Source organism: Mya arenaria, chromosome 4 (assembly GCF_026914265.1).
Source record: "Mya arenaria isolate MELC-2E11 chromosome 4, ASM2691426v1".
NCBI lineage: Eukaryota > Metazoa > Mollusca > Bivalvia > Myida > Myidae > Mya > Mya arenaria.
Window position 1 is genome coordinate 13,393,621 of NC_069125.1, and position 24,983 is coordinate 13,418,603.

The following is a 24,983-nucleotide window of genomic DNA, read 5'->3' on the forward strand; positions in this document are numbered from 1 at the left end:
CTTACCCAGGTATTTCCCATGACCGAAGAATGAAGCCATGCTATGGAACATGAGATATGAAATATGTTCCAAAAACGACATTCACACTCGCTGTATAATTATTTTGTCTAACAATATTTATAATAAACTCTTCCTAAGTTACAGCTTTACCTATTGCCTATTAAGAAATCCAATTCTGCAAAAATCAAATCAAGTCGAATATAACCTCCCAGATCAACATGAGTATTAATGACTATTATATAATTCGTATGATATAAAATCGTTTGAAATGAAACATCTTACATCGTACATTCCAATGAATATTTCACATGAACTTAATTGGTTTGTTCTAATTTCTTTAAGCTCGAAAGCTGGAAGCTAATAGAATCCCTCTTAAAGCCGTTTTCTGGGGCCGGTGATTTGGCCATGAGAAAGTGCCCAATAGTGGGGATCGAAACATAAACCTCTTAGGTGATAGGCTGACTTTTTTATACCACAAGACCACTCTTACCCTGGTTAGGATCGAACCCACAACCTCTTGAATGAGAGGCGGACACCTATACCATTAGAATTCTCTCACCTTTGTGGGGATCGAACCAACAACCTCTTGAGTGAGAGGCGAACACTCATACCACTAGACCACTCTCACCCAGGTGAGGACCGTACCCACACAACTTCCTGGGTGAGAGGCGGACACTTATACCATCAGACCTCTTACACATGTATTTATGTATTTCATTTAAGTAATGAATTGCGGGCTTGATGTCATTATCGGGGTATGAACGCGATTGGGTTGGTCTAAGTGTGTGGAGTCCGAAGGACTCCACGCGTACTTTGACCAGCCCAATTGCGTTCATATTCACTTATATTTACGTTCATATTAACTTATATTTACACCAATAGTTCATTATTTCATTCAATAATTGTTAAAAACATACTTCATTACATTTAAGAAAACCTTTCAGTAACTCTTTCCTACCCATCCTGTAAATAGAACGACCCGACTTTTTTCAAATGACGTCACAATAACGCGGGAACAGATCAGCCACTTGAAATCACTTTTAAACGTGAAATTCACACTTATGGCAACAATTCATTAAAATTTAAAAAATAATTATTCCTAAAATGTTGATTTATATTTTACGGGTCCTGCTGACACAATACAAACAATAACAATATCAATATTTTTCATGTATATTGTTATTCAATGAATTGCGATCCGAACATATCCGAAGATGTTGCGTTCATCGATTGATAAACGCAATTGCCGAAAGGCAGTTCATTTCAGGAATGGAAGTTGAGGTGTAAAAATTCCATGATGAGAGAATAAAGAAGTGTATACCACAATGTTTATTTCACAATAAAAACACTGCAAATGGCTGCGGCTGCGGGCTCGGGGCTGGCGGCGGCTAAACACTGCATGTTGTCAGGTCGGGCATGACATTCAGCGTAGAGTCAGAACAGGAGGCCTTGCTCAGCTCACATCTGTCCAATAGCAATCATGTCCGAGTTTATGGCTCATGATTACAACAAGCCTAAAGTTCGAGTCTAGACTCAGATTTAGTAAATCACTTTTATTAGCGTATTTCTGATCGTTTTACAAAAATAAATGACGCTTGAACATATTTATTGAAGTTACGACTAAAAGGGTCACCTTTTCGACAAGTGTATGACTAATTATTGTAAGATCAAGGACGTATTGAAGTAACGATTAAAGTGGTCATCTTTTCGACGAGCGTACGGCCAAGATATAGAATTTCGGTTAAATAGTATGGCAGTGTTCTGCATTAAAATGAACGTTTTGCTTGGAAAATCAAATAAATACTGTTTGAATTGACTAACGCAACTATAATTTTGGAAATAGGTATTCTTACTACACCGAAATATGGATTCGAAAAATCGATCGAACGATATGATTTTGATAAGATTGCACCTATTTCTTTACAGAAACGGGCCTCAGGTTGTAAAATTTCTAGGGTTTAGCGCCAGACGGCGTACGAAGCTAATTCTATTTCTATATTGAATTACGTCTGCCATGCGCTGAGCCATCGAATTGTTGTGTGTAGTGTACATGTAAACATACCGTGAATGTTATGATATGATTTTGCGCCTAAATTGAATTGAATTGAATTAACGAATTCAAATTGTGACTCCTTGGTCAAAGATCGTATCGTACACCATTTTCGGATCAGTATTCATTAGTAGTACTGCTATATATTTCAAATCAAAATCACAACTAAAACGAAAAAAAACATTATTTGAATTTGCAATTTAAAATATTTTATCGTACACTCGTTGATAATATGGCCCAATTTGATCGTTATCATATTAAAATGTAATAACGCGATATTTAAATCAAAATAAATTATCTGTTCTGTTCTGTTTGGTTCTGCTCATTAAATCATATACTTTGGAGAGTATGCTACTTACGGGTTCGGGTAAAACTTGCCGTCGGACCCACACACGATGTCGAAGCCCTGATTACAGATGATGGAGTTGATATTCTTGCAAAAGACGCCAACAAGCAGATCCGAGATAGACGGAGTTGTCGCCGCTGGCATGGTTGCCAACGTCATTGTCACCTGATGTGAAATGGAACATTGGAGCGATTGTTCAGAACTTTGTAAATCTTAACAACGTTGTTAAAGTTATATATTTACACCTCAATTTCCATTCCTTAAATGAACTGTCTTTCAGCAATTGCGTTTCTAAATAAATCGATGAACGCAACATCTTCGAATATGATCGGATCGCAATTCATCGCATAACAATATGCATGAAAATTTATAATCTTGTTATTGTTTGTATTGATTCAGCAGGTGCCGTTATATAAATCAACATTTTAGAAAGTGTTAAATCATGATATGTTAAATGTATCGTTGCCATAAGTGTTTCAATTTTACGTTTAAAAGTGATTTCGAGTTGTTGATATTTTCCCGCGTTATCGTGACGTCATTTGATAAAACGTTTCCGGTTACAGTCGGGTCGTTCTATTTACAGAATGGGTAAGAAAGGATTACTGGATGGTTTTCTTAAATAAAAAGAAGTATTTTTTTAACATTTTTGGGATGAAGTAATGCACTATTGGTGTAAATATAAGTAATGAATTGCAGGATTTATGTCATTATCGGGGGTATGAACGCAAGGGGGCTGGTCAAACACACTTTGACCAGCCCATTTGCGTTCATTCCCCGATAATGACATCAACCCCGCAATTCATTCGTGAAATGAAGTGACTAGAAATGAATTCTTAAATTGAAATGTAAGACCCTGTCTAGATGTACCATGCTAGGACCCTGAGGTACTGAACAATGGACGGCACAAACAGACACTACTAACAATACATGCATCGCAATATTTTTTTAATACTTATATTCACTCTATATAAACATATATCGTCATTCATATGTCAGCAAATTGAAAAATGGTGGTCTTCATTTCTTTGCTCGCTTGCTGCGCTTCCCCAAGCCGAGGGGTGGCCGCATCATTCTGGAAAAAAGGAATCATTTTGTTTGATTAAATCATTGCGCCACTTTATTGTGCCAATAAACATGGTTTTGCTCCAGTTGTTCGACGAGGTTTAACCCTAAAGTATCCACTTTAACATATGTGTATAAATATGCAAAACGAAAAAAGACGAAATGACAACTTTTACTTCAATGAACGTATGTTTACGTTAAATTCAGTTGTTTTGGGGTTTTAATTGATACACGACTAAGGTGAAACCTACCGACGACGCATGATAGATATCTAAACTCCATTTTTGTTAAAGATACCAGACAAGCTTATGAAAAAATGCAATGTGTTTCCTGATATATAACTTGAGTGACATACTAATGATACAAGTGATGGTGACATTTAATTGTCTTATATATGCCTTTTAATTGCTGTAAAACATAACCGATGCTCATACCTACTGTATATGTAAACAAATATTGCAAAATGGGTTTTAATCACGCTCATGGCAAAAAGGAGAGAGGTCGGCAATTGTTCCACCAAACACTGCTTTTCGTTATAACCAAATAGTTTTTGCTTTTCGTCATAACAGAATACAAACATTTAATATTTCAATACAGTGTATTCCTCATTTGTAGGTATGAATATATCGTGAGGATAGAATTTGCATTCCGAGACTTCCGTTTTAAGGCGATCCTGGTGAATAAATATATATATATATAAACAAGTTTTTGGACCAGAAACGTAATTTGCTTTTCGTCATAACAAACAACATTTTGTACATTATCAGCATTTGCCCACGATTTTTGAAAAAAACTATAAATTGCTCAACATATCGCTTAGTAACCGATTATAGTGTACATTTTTCCGCTTAGCCTCCGCTATGTTTTATTAAAATTGATATGAAAATAACAAACTTACAGCCGTAATCCTATCCGAGTCGAGCGGTTTTTTGCTTCACGTTATAACCAAATGTGACGTCACAAACCACGTGGTATGTCCACACTGAGCAATGATAACAGTTTTACCATACGCTAGCTCAGTTGGTGCATTTTTAAACGAGAATTAGTAGCTCATGAACCTCTCGCTTGCCTTATACATGTATTACAACACTATGATTAAAAACACCTTAAAAGTCCTATTAGTGGTCAGCATTACATTTTGTCTTATGAGAAGGCAGGATTTCTCAGGTTTTTCAATACATTTATTTCAGTTAATCAGCAGTCAGCCGTTTTTTTCTTTTGATCAGGTGAAGCGGTAAACAGTGACTGGCCCAGTTAGTGGATAGTTTACACAATATAATGTAACCCTCTTTCGAAATATTTAAGACTGTTAGTTTCCACTTCAGTTTGAAAAAAAAATGATGTTTTATGCAAATTTCTTCAACCGTTAGTAACGCTTTTAGCCATCAAACATTAATTTTCGAACGGAAATATGAAAATCTGCGATCTGATGTTTTGTCAGCAGTCTTATATGACTGGTTTCCATGCATTTTCGCATAAATTGGCTCGTTCAAATTAAAAAAAAAGTTGTCAAAACGTTCAATCTGTGAGAGCGCAGCTTTAACTTATGGTTAAAAATTGTTATTATGTACTTACGCAAAAACAAAACAAAAAAAGTTAAACGGTAAATCTGTGAGAGTGCAGCTCTAATATATCGACTGAATAAAAAAGGTCCGTATAAGGTTCCAATAATTTAAATATGTTGGTTTATATTTCTCTTTCTCTTTCATTTATCAATAATTTCTGCAATGTTAAATATGATATCAAGGTAATGATTTGTTAGGTTAAAAAGACATTTGAAATGAATTCCACAAATCGTCAACCGACCTTATTGGTAGTTGTAGTAGGTGGCATTGTGGTGGAAGTTACCGGCTGTGCAGCCGTGCTTCCGGCGCCGCTCACAATTGGCGCTGCCGAGGTGCTAGCCACCGATACCCCACCAGTGGCTCCAGAGTTGGCCGCGGTGGTCATGGCGGCGGGTGAAGCTGTGCTGCCGGCGGTAATCATGGCGGCGGGTGAAGCCGTGCTGCTGGCACCGGTCATGGCCACCGTTGTCTGAATGTTAACGGAACTGTGACACTCGCCCATAAACTGAATCGTCAAACTCGCCCCGTCCCTGGTGCACCTCTTCTTAGCAAAAGTGCAGCTGCAGATAGATAAGAAACTTATAAATAAGTTTAAGAACCATGACATTGTTTGCAATATAAGCTGTGGAATAACATCAATATATTCGAACTAAAGAAAAAGATATAAGTTTTTAAAGATGCACTCTTTCTCCCAAATAAGAGTTACTATAGTTAATTCAATTGTTTCAATATACCAAAAAGGATGAATAAATGTCGAAAACAATGGTTCTTATGAAGTATACCGAGTTTAATTTGAAAGAACGGTGCAGAAAACACGGTATTTCTACATTATGAGACGAAAGTATACCACATTAAGTATTTTAACACTCACCAATCATTTAATATTTTTGCGTTTTCAGCTATTAAATACATGATTATAATCTTGTTATCAGTAATAAATATTTTCCATATATGCATAATTCAGTAAGTAGTTGAAGGTTTATCATTCAAAAAGTATGTTTGTTATGTATACATGTGTATGTATTGATTTTGAATAAGAGTGTCACGTTGAAAGCATAAATATACGATTTAAAAAACTCTTCCGTTCAGTAGCCGTTTCCTCGGGAATTAATATGTGAGGGTCAGGGGCGGTATTCATAAAACTAAAGTCACTTTCCTTATTTTAGTATTTTTCCAGGTCAGAGGGTTTACGGGGGATAGCCGGGAAATGGGCCGTGTTTTTACCTTTCAGGTGGCCCCGCAGTGCCGGGTGAATGCGGTAGTTTTGTCTTCGCGCTAAATCTTTGACTCAAATTCAATCTTAGTTGGTTATTAAATTCGTACTCTGGTACTCACAAAATAATGTAAACATGAACTTGCCCTTGAGCTTATTACAAGTACCAACATCACAGAGCAAGTCAATGGGGTTAACTTCTTGGGTGGTCATCGGAAACATGGGTTCACTGGGGTTAAAACCCAATATCGAGTGCTCACACTTAAAATAATTATTATCCCCACACTAAAATTACCCGCTGCCGTTACTAAAGATGGACGGTTTGACAATCTCTCGTCTTTCGTGTTTTTTTTTTCGCAGAACAAGATAAAAACAATCCACTGATCATTATAAATGTCGCCGTCGCTCCCATCGATGCGAATTGACAACGATGACGAAAAAAAACTATGGAAATGTATCGATTTTTTTCTTCACCAAACAAGCTTAAAAATCTACCGACTAGTCGCTGCTCTCGAAGTTCTGGACGAGGATGGCATCAAAGTTATTACAATTCCGAAATTACTTTGAAATTAGTAACAAAACTAATGTAAAGCAGACGACCTCAAATCTACGCACTAATCGCTGTTAGTTTAAACATTATTTTATTTACAACGATTGTGAAGAAAGCTATCCTATATTATGCTAAGTCACTCTTGTTGACACGATGTTGCGCGAGAGTATGGTCTTGTGTTGTGTCTTTGGGTGGGGGGTAGGTGGTGGTGGTGGTGGTGGGGGGGGGGGGGGGTTGTCGAACCATGGCCACCTCAGTGAGAAGCGAGGCCGCTTACCACTGTGCTTAGCGTACAACCTTATTGCTGTTGGTACAGCAGTTGCATTCACAGATTAAATCCACGACAACAATGGTACCTAGGTTTTAGCAGTATACTGACTTTGTTTTTTATTTAAAAGCTTCACTCTCAGAGATTGAGAGTTTTGACTTTTTTACATTTTAATTTTGTCTCAGAATCAGCTCAGCTGATTTTGGCATCTTCATTTCAGTCATATAACAAATCCAATAGAAAAAATATAAATCGTTCGAAAGATCGGCCGAAAAGTTAAACTTTCTTAAAGCGTTACGCCTTTAGCCATAAAACATCAATTTCTGACCATAAAATTGAAAACTACGATATCATCTTTAGTCAGCCTTCTTATATCATTTGTTTGTACACATTTACAAAAAAAATAGCTCATTTCAAGACAAAAATGTTGTCAAAGCAGTCAATCTGTGAGACTGCAGCTTTAAGGTTCCCGACCCACAATTATTCTTGTTGTTTAGTATCCCCTTTAACATTAATGTTAACATTAGATGTCTGGCGACCCCGTGTACTCTTGGTAACATTGTATGACATTTTATGTTCTTTATTTAATCGAGCGTAAATGAAACATTTTTCAATTTTTGAAGGCCACTTAAACTTGTTTATTATAACAGAACCTTTTGTAATGATACCAAACTAATATGTGGTCACCATGCAGGCATCTAAAATTCCCGTATTTGTGGGCCGGATACCTTAAATGATAATGAACGCTACGCATTGCTCCTGTGTCAGTGTGTGTATACCACGTGATAAATTACGTCATATATGCTACGTCAGAAGGCTACATTTTGCATAAAATGAAGACTTGAATCAAAGATAACTTTTCTTTTACTACACCATTTTAAATAAAACAAAGGACAGTCTATGCCACTTAAAAAGCCCCGCCTTCGTTTTATTACCGGAGTTTGATAAGATGATTAGTTTCATCAAACACTTCGACAAACCTGTTTCCATAATGATGGTTTGACAGTGCTCCGTCAGACGGCCGTATTGTGAAAAGGTTTTTCGAAGTGTTTGAAGAAACTAAACTCTCAATCATTCTCTGGTAAAAGACCGAAGGCGGGGCTCCATAAGCGGCGTAGACTGCGCTATGATTCATCTAAAATGGTGAAGAAATGGTGAAATTATATTGATTTTAAGTCTTCATTCGAAGCAAAATGTTGCCTTCCGACGTAGCATTAATGACGTAATTTATCACGAGGTATCCACACATTGTACTTACTGGTCGCTGTATGTGACGCCGTCGCTGGCACAGATCGGCTCGTAGGTGTGGCCATGGCAATGAACTTTGGTGAGCTCGAGACAGATCTTGGCATCCGTTGACGACAGGGCCGGGTCGATACACTCCTGGTGGTGGCAGCCAGTCCCTGGGAACCACAGTCTTTATTTATTTAACAATCAACATTGGACTATTTGATGTTTTCGGTGCATTGAATGGAATCTTTCTACGATCCAGTTTGGTTTAAAGCGAAATGTACACTTTTTGTATCTTTTAGGGCTAAAATGACGTAACAGACGCCCTACCATCAATTGGCGAAGGTGTGCCGGTACAGGAGCCATCGGTAGCAACGTCCAATGTGAAGATTGGCTGGCCGTGGTGCTGGTTGTTCTTTTCAGTCATCAACTTGCACCGTTCTTGTGCAAATAGGCAGCTAAAGATGACATTTAATAATGTATAATACACACTAGTGTACCCAAGGGGGGGCACCCAGCGCCCCCACCCCCCTAAAATCTTCCAAGTTAAATTTTTAATTTAATACAGGAGTAAAAAGGGCAATAAAAAACGCCAAATATGCACCATTTCGGACCAAAAATTGATAAAATGTTTTTGGGCGAGTACCCCATAAATATCCCTTTCGACACTTTGAACCAAACAAATTTCGGTTCTGAGATCTGGGCGCAAGTCAAAAGGTAACGCCCCTTAGTTGCGATCCCTCTAACGTGTTATGCCGGATCCGCCCCTGATACAAGAGCCATATTGGATAATGTCCTGTTAACAGATAGGCTGACAACGGTGCTGGCTCGTGAGGTCAGCCAGCAACTTGCGCCGGTCTTGCGCGAACTTACAGCTGAAGAGAACATTTAAGAAAAATAATGTAGTAAAAATGTTCTCAGGATACAGGCCAGATATAAATCCAAGTATAAACATGTTTATACAGTCGAGCCCCGTTGCCTCGAACTCGCTTGCCTCGATTTCCTCGTTGGCTCGAAAAGGATGTTAAAATGTCTGAACTCTTTATAATGAAGGTAAGCATTCCCGCTTGGCTCGAATTCCCCGCATGTAGTATTTTCGCCGGGCCTTGGGAGTTCGAGCAAACGGGGTGCCAATGTGCCATACATATATTGATCATGTACACATGCAAGCAAGTAAGATGGAAGATTATGACTCACTGGTTGTCGTATGTGAAGCCGTTGGTACCACAGACGACTTGTGGGGTGGCGATTTGACCGTGAAGGTGGTTACAGTGTATGTGAAGCATCTCGGTGCACAGTGCCACGTCCACCGTCATGATGACCGTCTCGATACACAAAACAGGCTGGTTATTGCAGTCAATTGTGTGGCCCGCCTGGGCTACAATGATCCAATATGTGTTAGTTGACACACGCGATAAAATGAGAATTGATAGACCAATCCGCTCGAAATGCGGATTAAATGTTGAACTTGCTTAAACACTTGAGTTAATTAAGAACCAGGGATGGTATTCAATAATGGTCTTAATCGGATTTAAGAGCGATGTAGCTAATCGGATTTCTCGATATAAATAGCGGGCCTATACAGTGAATGGAGTCAATGATGTACGACCATAAGATTGACTTAAGTTGCATATTGAATTCCACCAATGACGCTGTAACAATGTTGGTTAATATGCACATACGTTAACATGTGGGCAAATAACCACACGCGATGAAAAATTGGGGTGAATTGGTACACGTTCATAAATGTGAAAAATGGACACACGCGCTCAAAAGGTAGAGTTAAAGGGGATAGACACTCAGATGGTCTCAAAATCAGCAAATTAATATGTCCACAAAACAAGCCTAGAATTGTCAATACAAGGTAGTAGGAGACCTGTATTGAAAAAATACACGTGTTCATTCAGACATTGCAATACTTTGTGATACTGTGCATGGTTATACTATTCCTTTCAAAAAAGCTGCACTGACTCAGGAATAACCCAAGAGCAATTTAACCAAAAACAATCTCTATTTCTTGTCGAACCTTCAAACCATTCGGGCACTAGCTATCCCGTTTATCTACCACGGCCAAGTATCTTTTTTAAAGATACTGCTTGTTTGCTTTGATTACTGAAGTCAAATTAGTTTCACCCAATAATGTATTTAAATCGAAAAAAGAGTAGGTGTCAAGTAAACATATATTGTGGCACTTTAATATCATTTGCAACAACTCTAGTCAATGGCGTAACTCAGGCCTTACCAGCAATGGGCGTGGTTGTGAGCGTGCCGGTACAGGGGCCATCGTTGGCAATGTTGAGCTGTACGATAGGTTGACCATGTTGTTGGTTGTTGTGGTCACTCAGCACATTGCACCGCGCGTGCGCAAACATACAACTGAAGATGACATTTAAGAAGATTATATACAAAACCTATTATGGAGACTGTCCAGTTTGAAGATAGGCTGATCTTGGTGCTGGTTCTTGTGGTAAGTCAGCACCTTGCTCCGGTCTTGCGCAAACGTGTACATTGAAGGGTGACGAATCACGTGACATCAAAGGGGTTCTCACATTGGTCACCGCTGGTCACAACCGATGTAAACACACAAGTAAGTGACGTTAATTTATAAATAACTTTTTTGACAGAAACTAATTATAGGAAAATATTGCTTAGCCTATTCAAGCTTATTTTCTGCTTCTACACGTGTGAAATATTTTAGATTTGCTTGTATTTTGGTACATTCCTTGGCCAAAATATCAACTTGACGGAATTTTGTAGAACGATGCTACGCTGAAATTCTGGCAAAGGATTGCATCATTGAAGTTTGTTTACATCGTTTGTGACCCTTGTTGACCTATGTGAGAACCCCTTTGAAGACACCTGATTCCTCATCCTAATTTAAAAGAAAATTATAAACAAGAGCCATCTTGGACACTGTCTAGTTCGAAGACTGACCATAGTGCTGGGTTTTTTGGCCAGCTGGCACTTTAAATCGCGCTTTCTCTAGTGTGCCACAGAAGAGTACATTATGTATAGGATATAATCACGCATTACACATTAGGGAAAGTGAAAATAAAAGCAGTGAAAATGCAATATATTATCACTGAAATGCATAAAAGATATAAAGATTAGTTAATCGAAGCTCTGAATCTGAGGGAGGAATATTTTTAAATATTTTCGGAAAAATACTCGCCAAATACAGTGGCGGTTCGACCATGTGGTGGGGGGACAATGACCCGTGGCCCCCATCCCAGTTGGCCGGCAAATGATGAACCCTAAACACACCTTATTTTAACCTTAAATTGATACCTTAACATTTTATACGCTGATATATATATATATATATATATATATATATTATTTTTCGTAAGTATTGGTATGTCCACTGTATGATATGTAAAGGTAGTCGCGAATTAAGGGCTGACATGCATGACTGAACCCCCCCCCCCCGCCCCCCGCCCCCAACCAAGTTATAAATTCCTGGATTTGGCAGTGAAATAAAACCATTAATATTTGAAATCACGAAATGCAATTATACCGCTTACGTTTGTAGTGTTCATATGGAGCTGTGACGTCACTAGCATGAATTAATTGTACATGTACACATACAAGTAAGTAGGCGGAATAATAATTATGACTCACTGGTTGTCGTATGTGACGCCATCGGTGCCACAAACGACTTCATGCGGGACGGCGACATGCCCGTGAAGATTGTCACAGTGGATGTGACGGACCGCCTCGCAGAGAGTAAGGTCTACTGTCGTTATTGCCAACTCGATGCACCCCAGCGGATCGTGGAGGCAGTCCAGTGCGTGCGCAGCCTGGGCTGCAATGTGCAATTACGCGTGAATGGACAATAGCGCTGACCAATAAGGGTTAATGGACAAGCATGATATAATGAAAAATACTTTGCTCGAAATGCTGGTCTATGAGGTAAAGTGTCTTTTTTCGCCCCTAGATACACTTCAGCGGGTCGTGGTGGCAGTCCAGCGCATGCGCAGCCCGTGCTGCACTGTGCAATTATGCGTTTATGGACACCCACGGTTCTTAAATAAGGATGAATGGATAACCACGCTAAAATGAAAGCAACTTGACCAATGTTGATACGCTTAAAATACTGGTTAGGTCTTTTGTCCCTATTGTCGCCTGGAAACACTTCAGCTCCACTGGGCATATACATATTAATTCTATTACATGCACAAATAAGGTTTATTGAAATACCACGCTAAACTGAATGCTACTTGACACACAAACTCCTAACGAAGGTTTAATTGACAAACATGCTGGAAACTAAGTTTTATTTGCTAAATACGCTGGAAAGAAAGGTAACTGGACCCACAAAAATCATAACTGCGGTTAAATTGACAAATACGCTAAAATCTAGATTTAATGGACACACGATCTCCTAGCGAAGTTAACTGACACACAAACTCCTGACTTAAGGTGTAATTGACACATACGCTCAAAACTTAGTTTATTGGACACACAAACTCCTAACCAATCTTTAATTGACGAAAAGGCTAAAAACTAAGCTTAAATTGAAAACACAAACCCCAAACTAAGGTTTAATGGACACTTACGCTCAAAACTATGTTTATTGGACACCCAAACTCATAACAAAGTTTTAATTGACACAAACGCTCAAAACTAACTTTATTGGACACACGAACTCTTCACTAAGGTTTTATTGACACATACGCTCAAAAATTAGTTTATGGACACACAAACTCCTAACTTAGGTTTAATTGAGACATACGCGGAATTATAGAATCTTTGGGCCCAATACGCTTAACAAGAGCTGTCGTAAGACAGCTCGCTCGGTTATTCATCGCTTCGTCTATGAGACATATAACTGAATATGTCAAACACAGGGGATATAATTTGTATTTAGAATCATCTAACGTAATTGTCTTAAGTGCCTGAACACTAAGGTGAAGAAATATGTCCTTGCATAAACGATTTTTGAGATATGAACATCAGCCCAAAGACTGTAACCCCACGTTCTAAGACAATCACGGATTCATAATTTGCATTTAGCATCATATACAGTCGTCTTACCTAACTATCTGATGGCGTTGAACAACTCTGTGAAGTTCTTAGAAAATTGAATGACTGAGTTGTTTAGGAGATATGGTAAAAGTCACAATGTGCCGGAAAACTTCCTCATCTAATCATGCGCCTTAATTTGCATCTAGGTCATAGAAACGTCCTACTTAATTGTCCCGTGGCACTGAACAGCTGTTTAAAGTATCAAGACAAGGGTTATGCAAGTTGAAAGATAAGACTTCAAATCCCAACTTGCCCTTAAACTTAATTCAAACTGCCTTAGTTCATCGAGTGCCGCAATTTGTATTTAAGATCATATAGAGTTGTTAAACTAAAGTGTTTGTTGACCATGAACAACTGTGTGAATTACCAAGTTAATTTAACGAAAGGTGTTTGAGATATGAGTAAATTTCCTATCTTGCCCAAAAACTTTAACCAAAGTCAATCAAAGTCTATACTTTAAGATCATAATTATAGACTAAGGTAATTTCTACCTTGATTGCCTGAATGCTCTAAGCAACTGTGTGGAGTATTCAATTAATTAAATGAATGGTTTCTGAGATATAGCTTAAATCCGCCCGTGTCCGTCCGTTCGTCCGTCTATCTGTCTGTCTTATTGAACATTTTTTCTCAAGAATAATCGTTGATTTAACGTTTTTTGCAATCGTTTGTTTCAATACATGTTCGTGTTTGTAAACGCTATTAATGCTATTAAACATTTCTAATTAAGATAACTAGAAAAAGTTTACCCCATTAAACGTAAGTTCTGGTAAATGATTGTTTCAGTATACCAGTGTGTGTATACCACGTGATAAATTGCGTCATAAATGCTACGTCGGAAGGCAATATTTTGCATCGAATGAAGACTTTAAACAGAAAACTTCACTTTTTTTTCACCATTTTAAATGAAACTTAGCGCAGTCTACGCCGATTACGGAGCCCCGCCTTCGGTCTTTTACCAAAGTTTGATTGAGACTTTAGTTTCTTAAAACGCTTCGACAGACCTTTTCACAATTTGACCGTCTGACGGAGCACTGGCAAAACATTGTTTTGGAAACAGGTTTGTCGAAGTGTTTGATGAAAATAATCACCTTATCAAACTTCGGTAATAAAACGAAGACGGGGCTTTTAAGCGGCATAGACTGCCCTTGGTTACATAGAAAATGGTGTAGTAAAATAAAAAAGGAATCTTTGATATAAGTCTTCATTTTAAGCAAAATGTTGCCTTCCGACGTAGCATATAGGACGCAATTTAACACGTGGTATACACACACTGGCATATATGTTAGATCTAGTTAGCCCTGTGACGTTTGTTGCATCATGTGAGTTCAAGTAAACTTTTGTTCCAAATTTATTTTGTTTCAGATCGACGTTTTAATGTTCAAATAAACGATTAAAGTGACACTATTACTCAAAATCAATGCATACACATGTATAACAAACACAAATTTTGAGTGATACAACTTATATATGCATTAATGGAAAATATTATATAAATATTACTGATAACAAGATTGTAACCGTGTATTTAATAGCTGAAAACGCAAAAATATAAAATGATTGGTGAATGCTAAAAGATTTACTGTGATTTTCTATCGTGTCATAAGGTAGAAATACTGTATTTTCTACTCATTTCGTTCAAATTAAACTCGGTATCCTTTATAATGACCGTTGTTTTCGACATTTATTAATCCTTTTTGGTAAATTAAAACAATTGTTTTAATGGTGAAAAATCTTATTTGGGAGTAAGAGTGCATCTTTAAGTCTAGAAAAGGTGGGGTTAAGTAATCGTAAGTTCCAGTAAATGTTAGATCTAACTAGCATTAAAAAGTTTGTTCCAACGAATGTGATTTTAAAAATAGATAAACGTTTGTTCTAGAATCAAGGGCCGAGGTGTTCCGATTGGCGCTCAGGCCGGGTATTGAACACGGGTCGCCTTGGTGATATAGCTTTACATAAAAGTAAGCTCTTAACGTATTCCACAGTAAACATTAATGCAAAGCAGTTTTACTCACAACGATTTGAGGATAGGTGGGCGATTAAGGGCGTTAATTGTACTCTTGGAAAAAGCCTAAAATTATATATACCCTGACAGATAAGTCTGAGTTAGAATTTAAAATGCATAACCATTGGCAAAACAACCGATTTCATTAAAGGGGCTAGACACCAAATGATCTCAAAATCGGCAAATGCATTATTCCACAAAACGTAGAATTTTCAATATGAGCTAGTATGAGGCCGACAATACGCCAGTTTACATGATTAAAAGACTATTTTAACGCTCTCTCAGCTATGCTTAACCGTTTAAAGGCGTTTCATGTTTAAAGTGTTTATATTTAGCATGTGAAAAGCAAAAGCTGAGAAAGATACATGTGTCGTAAGCGATGTGATACACCAGTTAGTAAGATGCAATGTGTTGTACACAACGATATCAATTTTATGATTTTTTTTGACAATTTTCTTTTTTTTCTTGCAATTGTATCATCTGGTGTCTAGTCCCTTTAAGTCCCAATCTTGAAACTGTAGCATATGCACACATACTACCTCTTCAGGTGGTGTGGGACTTAATCAAAGTGCATGTTTTGTCCGTGTTAATGCTTTTCTAATACTGATTTATGTGTCAGGGTATATTTTATGTGTTTTATTCAAGAGTACCATTTAGGCCCTAAATCGCTCACCTATCCGAAATCCATTGTTCGTTTAACATGTATACACAATAAAACGTAAACGCTTCAGCAAACGTCTGTTACCCGATTTACCTGCTGTAATATATCCTAGGAAACAGAGCAAGAGGATCATGGTGAGATATCACTGTCTTGATGAAGTCACGATACTGCTTTGTATTTGGATATAAGTCATAAGGCCAATCAAAACGAATGTTGTGGTTCGGATTACACGACCGACCTGACCATTGTTTGTTTCTTCTCTAAATATAAACCATGTGGTAGTATTATTTGTACAAGATGATACAGTTCCCTTATAGTGAGTAACTTTCTTTGCGACATTAATGATAAAATATGTACAGTCGAAGCTCGTTATGTCGAACTCTGTTATCTCGATGTTCGGGTTATGTCGAACTTTTACAAATGTTTTTGGTTAAGTTAGATATATTTTGTATTTCGGTTATATCGAATGTCCCTTATCTCGAAGTATTTCCCGAGGTCCCAACGACTTCGATATAGCGAGTCTTTACTGTATGTAAATAAACAATAATACAAAACACATACTTTGGACACAGTGAAATGATTTTACCAATTACAGGCGAACCCCGTTGGTTCGAACTCGTTTTGCTCGATTTCCTGGCTGGATCGAACTGGATATTTAGGACCCATTTCTTTTTACTGAAGGTAAGAATTCCCGCTTGGCTCGAATTTTCTTAGGGACGAGGTATTTTCGCCGGTCAAGAGAAGTTCGAGCCAAAGGGGTTCGACGGTAAATTGTATTCCCTAATTACCTAGCCTGTTTTCCGGCACAACTCAACACCACACTTTCGCGTAACTTCGTACCAACGACAGTGATTAATATAATGTTGTAATGACTAACATTCGAACCCCGTTGGCTCGAACTAGGAAAATTCGAGCCATGCGGGAATGCTTACCTTCAGTATATAGAAATCGATCCTTTACATCCAGTTCGAGACAATGAGGAATTCGAGCCAAGCGAGTTCGAGCCAACGGGGTTCGACTGTATTTCAAAATCGTTGAAAAATAAGTAAGTTTAATCTAAACTAGCCTGTTTTTGTCCGCATATAACAAGAACCACAAAATTGTATTTGTTTGGCCTAACAAAGATTAGATAATGCGGCGAAGGAGTAGGTCAATTCCATTGGAGAGATACAACATGCACGTCGAGATTTTGGGGATAGAACCGAACGAATCGAACAAACTGAATCTTGCGAGATAAATACGTTCTTTTGTAGCAGTTTTAAAACAGTCTGACGTCAACAATTTGGGTAATCGCATTTTTCTATGTGCAGTATTTATGTGACATCCCTCGTAGGCGGAATACACCCATACCATATTTGGAAACCAATATTACCTGTATATACGTTTGTCCGTAAACATGTAGAATGACGATCGTGACGTCGGATGTACTAAGTTCGCTCAAGGATAAACAATCTGACTGAGAGAAATCCCTGTGGTCTGAGCTTTAATGTACAAGTATAATTTGAAAAGAACACCTGGGCCAACCTCTCGAAACTACTTGAGTCTGTTATAACATGATTAAGCTAAGCTCACTATTTTTGTTCTTCTAAAATTTGTAAAAAAAATATTATTTTTGAAAGTTTTTTTAATGTAAATTGAAGTCATATGTCTGATTTTCACTAAAAACTATGTTTTCTACTATCTTTTATTTATCAAAATCAGGTTAAAGTAAGAAATTTTGCAAAAACAAAATAAGCAACTAAAATATGACTAAAAAAGTTTCGAGAAATCAGAGCCAGTGAAATACTTATCCTGTTTTACTATTAAACGATTTGTAACCATGTAGCAAACTCGAGAGAAACGGAGATCTTTATAAGGCGAAACATGAGTACTGGTTAAAAGTGTCAAGATGGCGTTGAAGATGGCCGCCAAATTTTACCAAATCAGCAGTATAGTGTCACAGAGCGCTCTTTGCTTAAGCAACACATTAAGATGACTACATTTGATACACATATGACATTGGGACGATTACTCCAGACTTCGTAACAAGTTAACAACGTTGTTTACGTCATTGTTGTTAACTTCCAAATCGTTACTGCTCTGAAAGAGAAATGGATACATTTGTGGTCTGCTGTATTTCTAACAAGATTTCAGATAACTATTTCAGCTGTACTTATTTATTTATGTCAAATTTATTAATTTAGTTAAATATGTGAGCACATCATCAAATACTTCACGTTTAAAGCTCAAGATGGCGTTCAAGATGGGCGCCAAGTTTTACCAAATCAGCTGTTTACTCTAAATTGTGTTTTACAACGCGCTCTTTTCTTAAGCAACAAGACTACATTTGATACACATATCATATTGAGACGTTTTTGTTAACGCCATCGTTGTTAACTTTCAAATTGTTACTGCTCTGGAAGAGTAATGGATACACTTGTGACCTGCTGTATTTTTAACAAGATTTGAGACAACTGTTTCAGCTGTACTTATTCAAATTAAAGCATGCGAACACATCATTAAACAATTCACGTTTAAAAGCTACAACGGTTTCGTTTATCACGTTGCTAACTTTAAATAAGATATTAACAATCGGCCCATTGTTTAAATCATTTACGTATCCCGAATGCCATTATTAAATGCCAGTTTGAATCATGGACACATACGTTTAATCAAAAGTTGACCCATTTCTGTCGGTCGCCAGTTCTACAAGAGAGACAGTTTCTTGATAGCAAACCAATTCTCTGTATTTCGTGAGGCTTACACCGAAAAAGTCTTCTAATTAACAAACCGATTCTCTGCCGAATGCGAACTAACAGGAGAAACAGGTTTACTTGATAACTTCACCGTTTTATTGTTGGCCCTGAGTCTAACGAGAGAAATAGGGACACTTGATAACTTCACCGTTTTACTGTTAGCCCTTAGTCTAACGAGAGAAACAGGGACACTTGATAACTTCACCGTTTTACTGTTGGCCCTGGGTCTAAGGAGAGAAGCAGGGATTCTTGATAACTTCACCGTTTTACTGTTGGCCCTGAGTCTAACGAGAAAAGCAAGGACATTTGATAACATCTCCGTTTTTCTGTTGGCCCAGAGTCTAACGAAAGAAACATGGACTCTTGATAACTTCTACGTTTTTCTGTTGGCCCTGAGTCTAACGAGAAAAGCAAGGACATTTGATAACTTCTCCGTTTTCTGTTGGCCCAGGGTCTAACGAAAGAAACATGGACTCTTGATAATTTCTCCGTTTTTCTGTTTGCCCTGAGACTATTGAGAGAAGCAGGGACACTTGATTACTTCTTCGTTTTTCTGTTTGACCTGAGTCTAACGAGAGAAGCAAGGACACTTGATAACTTCTTCGTTTTTCTGTTTGACCTGAGTCTAACGAGACAAGCAGGGATCCTTGATAACTGCACCGTTTTTCTGTGTGCCCAGAGTCTTACGAGAGAAACAGGGATACTTGATAACTTCACCGTTTTTCTGTTGGCCTAAAGTCTAACGAGAGAAACAGGGATACTTGATAACTTCTTCGTTTTTCTGTTGGCCCTGAGTCTAACGAGAGAAACAGGGATACTTGATAACTTCTCCGTTTTTCTGTTGGCACTGAGTCTTACGTGAGAAACAGGGATTCTTGATATCTTGGGCGTTTTCCTGTTGGCCATGAGTCTAACGAGAGACAGGGACACTTGATAACTTGGGCGTTTTCCTGTTGGCCCTGAGTCTAACGAGAGACAAGGACACTTGATAACTAGGGCGTTTTCCTGTTGGCCCTAAGTCTAATGAGAGACAGGGACACTTGATAACTTGGGCGTTTTCCTGTTGGCCCTGAGTCTAACGAGGGACAGGGACACTTGATAACTTGGACGTTTTCCTGTTGGTACTGAGTCTAAGGAGGGGAAAGGGGAGACTTGAAAACTTCATCGTTTTCCTGTTAAACCTGAGTCTAACGAGAGAAACAAGGACACTCGATAACTTCTCCATGTTTCTGTTAGCCCTGCGTCTAACGAGAAAAGCAAGGACACTTGATTACTTCTCCGTTTTTCTGTTGGCCCTGAGTCTATCGAGAAAAGCAAGGACACTTGATAACTTCTCCGGTTTTCTCTTTGCCCTGAGTCTAACGAGAAAAGCAAGGACACTCGATAACTTCTCCATGTTTCTGTTAGCCCTGCGTCTAACGAGAAAAGCAAGGACACTTGATTACTTCTCCGTTATTCTGTTGGCACTGAGTCTATCGAGAAAAGCAAGGACACTTGATAACTTCTCCGTTTTTCTTTTGGCCATGAGTCTAACGAGAGAAGCAGGGACACTTGATAACTTCTCCGTTTTTCTTTTGGCCCTGAGTCTAACGAGAGAAACAGGGACACTTGATAACTTCTCTGTTTTTCTTTTGGCCCTGAGTCTAACGAGAGAAACATGGCGACTTGATAACTTCTCCGTTTTACTGTTGGCCCTGAGTCTAACGAGAAAAGCAAGGACACTTGATCACAGTTACTTGGTATTTGGACTGCATTTTTGGCCAGTCGATATACCATATTCGAGCGATTGGTCCCTAGGGTGATCTCTTGGACTGAGAATCATAAATATTGTGTTTTAGTACTCTATGATACACCTAATAAACAAAAAATCCACTTTCCGTCGTTTATTTTTAAATATTAAATATTCACAAGTTTTGAAGGTTAGCGGATTTCGGATTGAGACATATGTATGAAAACGAGCTCAGATCTACAAGATTTTTTCAATAAAACAAATGTATACGTCGCATGCATGTTCAGAAGGAAGGTATCTCCAATGTGCAATCGCTCAACAAGCACAAACTAATAGCGTTTTCGCAAATTTCTTTGACAACTTTCCCAAGAATACTGTTCATTTACCGACTCGTGATGTCAATGACTCTGTACAATACTGATCTTCAAAATTAGAGAATTTAAAAGAGCTTCTTGAATGGGGAAAAAACTGTTAATTAGCACGCAGGGTTCTCAAAAAACTAAGTGCTCATTGTGTCTTATTGATATCTGTACATCCAATAACACTAGTGCAACTAAACTACTGTTTTGTGACATACAGAGCAAACGTTTGGTACAAGTAGTATCAATGTTAGACCTACAACATCACTTCTCCCTCGATCACTGACACAATTATTTTTTTTTATTAGAGTCACTTATTATTGTCAGACTTAGTTATATCCCTTGCAGAGGCTCATAGAGATTCATACGTGAAGTCAAGGTTTCACAGATTTTATTTTAGCCCATCTAAATTATTAATCAAAGGTCCGTGTTTACAAGGCACAATTTTAAAAACATCATTTTTGTAATGTTGTTAACTTGTTACATTAGCATACAAATTGGAGCATTTTTCATAAACATTGAAATTAGTTGCCATTTTTTGAAGTTTCATGCATATAAAGCTACTGCTAAAAATGTTTTGTTTTTGTCTTCTCATCTCCCTAAATCATCACCACACTAAAGTCTTAAGTGGTAACAAAACCCCAATAGAACAGCGTAAGAGTGATGTCAGTGTCTGAGCTGAAGCAACTGTAGACACACATTCTAGTGATAAAGAAAGGTTTGTCAAAGGATATGCATGCATCTTACACTCTGAAACTAGCAGATCCTGATCATATTGCCTTCAAAGAAATATCTGATAGAAAAGAAGCATTGGACAGGTTATGTGAAGGTATTTTATTGTAAGGGTATTATCATTTTCTAACGTCATATATGCCATAATTCTGGAAGGGTTCCTGGCAACTCTTGCAACCAGGGGATTATGTCTTCAACAGGGGGAATTTTATTGTTCATCAATAATTAGTGTTATAGGAGCATTTAAAGGTGTGCTTTTCTTTTAAAAAAACACCAATGAGATATATGCTGTTTAGAAATGTATCGTACAATAAAAATATTTTGGGGTAATTCACAACCAACATGTATCGTATAACATATCTATTTTTATATTTGATCTAACCACCAATTACATGTCTGTTTGTTAAACTTCAAAGTAATGTTTTAGGACTTAACGTACAGGACTGTTACCTTATAAAATAAGCTGTTATTTTTCTAAAGATGTTAATGTCTTCAACATATTTTCAGGGTTTTTATAGTTATATTTTATTTCTCAGTAATAGCTTTGTAATAATCCTGTTCGAAATTATTTTTCATTTTATTTTTAGAGCAGCATGGGGGATTTTTATGCATATAGTATGATTGATTTTAACTCCGAAATTTAACATATTGTCGTAGTCCTGTTGTTTTTTACCTCAGCCATGGGTCAAATTTTATTAAATAATTATAATACTGCTTACAAATGAACTTGAATTCAACAAAGCCATAATCTTTCAAGGCTTTTAACTTTAAAAATTCTTTGTTCATTTGTTGTTTAAGTAGTATTAATATTAAACCCTTGGTGAAGTATGTCTTCACTTTTGCCTGCAAAAATTGTTGAAGTATTTGGACATATACAACAATGACCAAAGCAGAATCATATGATTCTGGTTTTAATTCAGTTGGGTTTTACCCCTTTGGCCTAGCATAAGCAGTACTGTTGTTTTATTCTTAGTTCATGTTTCAGGTGATATCCGTAAAAGATCCATTGATGTTGATGAAGTACTTTTGATGGGTATTGTGCTGTTATTACGTTTGGATAAGTGGACAGGTATTCTTTTCCATTCTTTAAAATTGCTTAGTAAGTCTAGCAGTGTGGTTTCATTGAGAAAATGTTTGGAAAGTAGTTTTGAGGATTAATTATCCATTTCGTGACACTTCTCAGACAGAGTTCATGCAGATTGTGATGTAGTTCACACTTTTGGTTCTTCTAAACTTTGCTTGCAGTATTGTGATGGTTCTCTTCTGAACATCCACTCGTTGTGCTACCTGGAATAGGAAATGAAATTGGATTAGTTGAATTATTTAATCTAAAGATATTTCAGAAAATCTTTATGTCTTCTTATTAATACCATGTGCAGTGACCTAACATTTACCTTGAAATGGGAAATTCCTGTCAGCACTATACGGTCTGCGATTTTTGATAATAGACCCATTTAATGGTTTGCAATAGTGACTTAAAATTGGCTTTAAAATTTTAATTGTATAAGTAATTTGCAACTTAACCTACCTTGGTTTTAGCTTTTCTGCTTCAGCTAAAGGATTTCACAAAATTAGTTGGTGGATATTGATGTTTGTCTAAAATAATCACATCAAAAACATTACAATGATTCAATTGAAAACAAAGAAATGGCAGCGATATTAAAACTGAGTACTGAATAAGTGTTGGAACAAGGTTCGTGTATAAAGCCACATTAAATAAGGCCAAACGGACTGGAAACAAGAGCCTGATAACAATGCTATATGAAATCAATTCTGAAACACTTTTGTCAGTTGTTTGCCATTAGTAAATTAGCTCAAAAGTAAGCAATCGGTGAGTGTTAAAATGCATGAGCAGTATATCAGTGAAGAAAGTGTTGATTATATAATTGTTTGTTGTACACAAAATCATTAATATGAGTCCTGATCAAATTACTTTGCAGGCTATACTATTGTTGAAGGAAAACTGTATCTTCATCGTAAAGTTTTAAACGTTAGATGATTTATTGCCTATCTAATCACAGTGCAATACTTATCAGTGTGTGTATACCACATGATAAATTACGTCATATATATGCTACGTCAGAAGGCAATTTTGCTTAAAATGAAGACTTAAATCAAAGATAACTTTTCTTTGACTACACCAATTTAAATGAAACCAAGGGCAGTCTATGCCACTTAAAGATCTCCGCCTTCGTTACCGAAGTTTCATAAGGTGTTTAGTTTCACTTAACACTTCGACAAACAGGTTTCCAAAATAATGTTTTGACAGTGCTCCGTCAGACGGCCGTATTGTCGAAGTATTTTAAGAAACTACACTCTCTATTGAACTCTGGCAAAAGACCGAAGGCGGTGCTCCTTAAGCGTCGTAGACTGCGCTATGTTTCATTTAAATGGTGAATAAATATGAAAGTGATCTTTGTTTAAAGTCTTTATCTGACGCAAAATATTGCCATCCGGCGTAACATTTATGACACAATTTATCACGTGGTATATACACACTGCTTATGTAGACGATATTGTGACATATAATATTGAACCAGTGAGCCTGATTTGAATTGTTTTATTATTGGTATATGTTTTTTGTTGGTTTGTACAGATTCACCAGTGAATTATAAATGATGTTAACCTGTTTTATGATGTGACATTGGCTTTCAAGGTTTATGAAGAACTACAATTGATTTTCACTCTTTATTCTTTTAAGTGTAAGATTATAGTAAATTTCGCATTGTAAACACCAATAGCAACATCTTTACTTGGTTCACTTGTGGTATATAAGATTTGGCAGTCTATCTGTGAAATATATTGCCATCTCTCAAAAAGTTTAAAAGTATGCTTACTACAAGTAAACGTTTTACTTGTTATATTTAATTGATTTTAAGCTTAAATTAAATAAAAAATGAAATGTTCACTTTTATTAATTTAAAGAAACTTCTTTCATGAACTCTGCATTGAATGAGCAGTCATGTAATATCCTCTTTGAGATAACCTTTCATAATCTTATTCACAATATAACTAGACAATTTGTTTGAATATTTGCGTTGTAATCCACCTTCAGTATGCCATGATGAGACAGTCATCCACCTGCAGTCTGACATAAAACGGTCGTCCGCCTGCAGTCTTCCATGAGATGCTCATCCAACTGCAGTCTGCCATGAGATGACCATTCACCTGCAGTCTGCCACGAGATGGTCATCTACCTGCAGTATGCCATGAGATGGCTATCCACCTGCAGTCGGACATGAGATGGCCGTCAACCTGCAGTCTTCCATGATGAGACAGTCATACAACTGCAGTCTGCCATGATATGGTCATGCACATGCAGTCTGCCATGAGATGACCATCCACCTGCAGTCTGCCACGAGATGGTCATCCACATGCAGTCTGTCATGAAATGGTCGTCCCCCTGTAGTCTGCCAAGAGATGGTCATCCAACTGCAGTCTGCCATGAGATGA

At 37.5% G+C, this 24,983-nt stretch overlaps 1 protein-coding gene across 1 annotated transcript; it reads right to left on the minus strand.

The window, feature by feature from the left end:
- Positions 1 to 1,388: 1,388 nt before the first annotated feature.
- On the minus strand, positions 1,389 to 16,153 carry LOC128230639 (agrin-like). Its single transcript, XM_052943081.1, has 9 exons — positions 16,069 to 16,153; positions 11,906 to 12,089; positions 10,527 to 10,660; positions 9,482 to 9,662; positions 8,615 to 8,742; positions 8,313 to 8,457; positions 5,265 to 5,583; positions 2,410 to 2,561; positions 1,389 to 1,464 (listed from the first exon to the last, which is right to left on the minus strand). The coding sequence occupies exons 1-9, from the start codon at positions 16,106 to 16,108 to the stop codon at positions 1,389 to 1,391; spliced, it is 1,359 nt and encodes a 452-aa protein (XP_052799041.1). The 5' UTR covers positions 16,109 to 16,153.
- Between the last annotated feature and the right edge of the window lie 8,830 nt (positions 16,154 to 24,983).

Coding starts and splice junctions, on each gene's coding strand:
- LOC128230639 (XM_052943081.1), bottom strand. CDS start 16,108: ATGATCCTCTTGCTCTGTTTCCTAGGATATATTACAGCAG. Junction 8,458..8,614: donor CACACCTTCGCCAATTGATG/GTAGGGCGTCTG, acceptor TGTGGTTCCCAG/GGACTGGCTGCCACCACCAG. Junction 2,562..5,264: donor CTACTACAACTACCAATAAG/GTCGGTTGACGA, acceptor ATTTCACATCAG/GTGACAATGACGTTGGCAAC.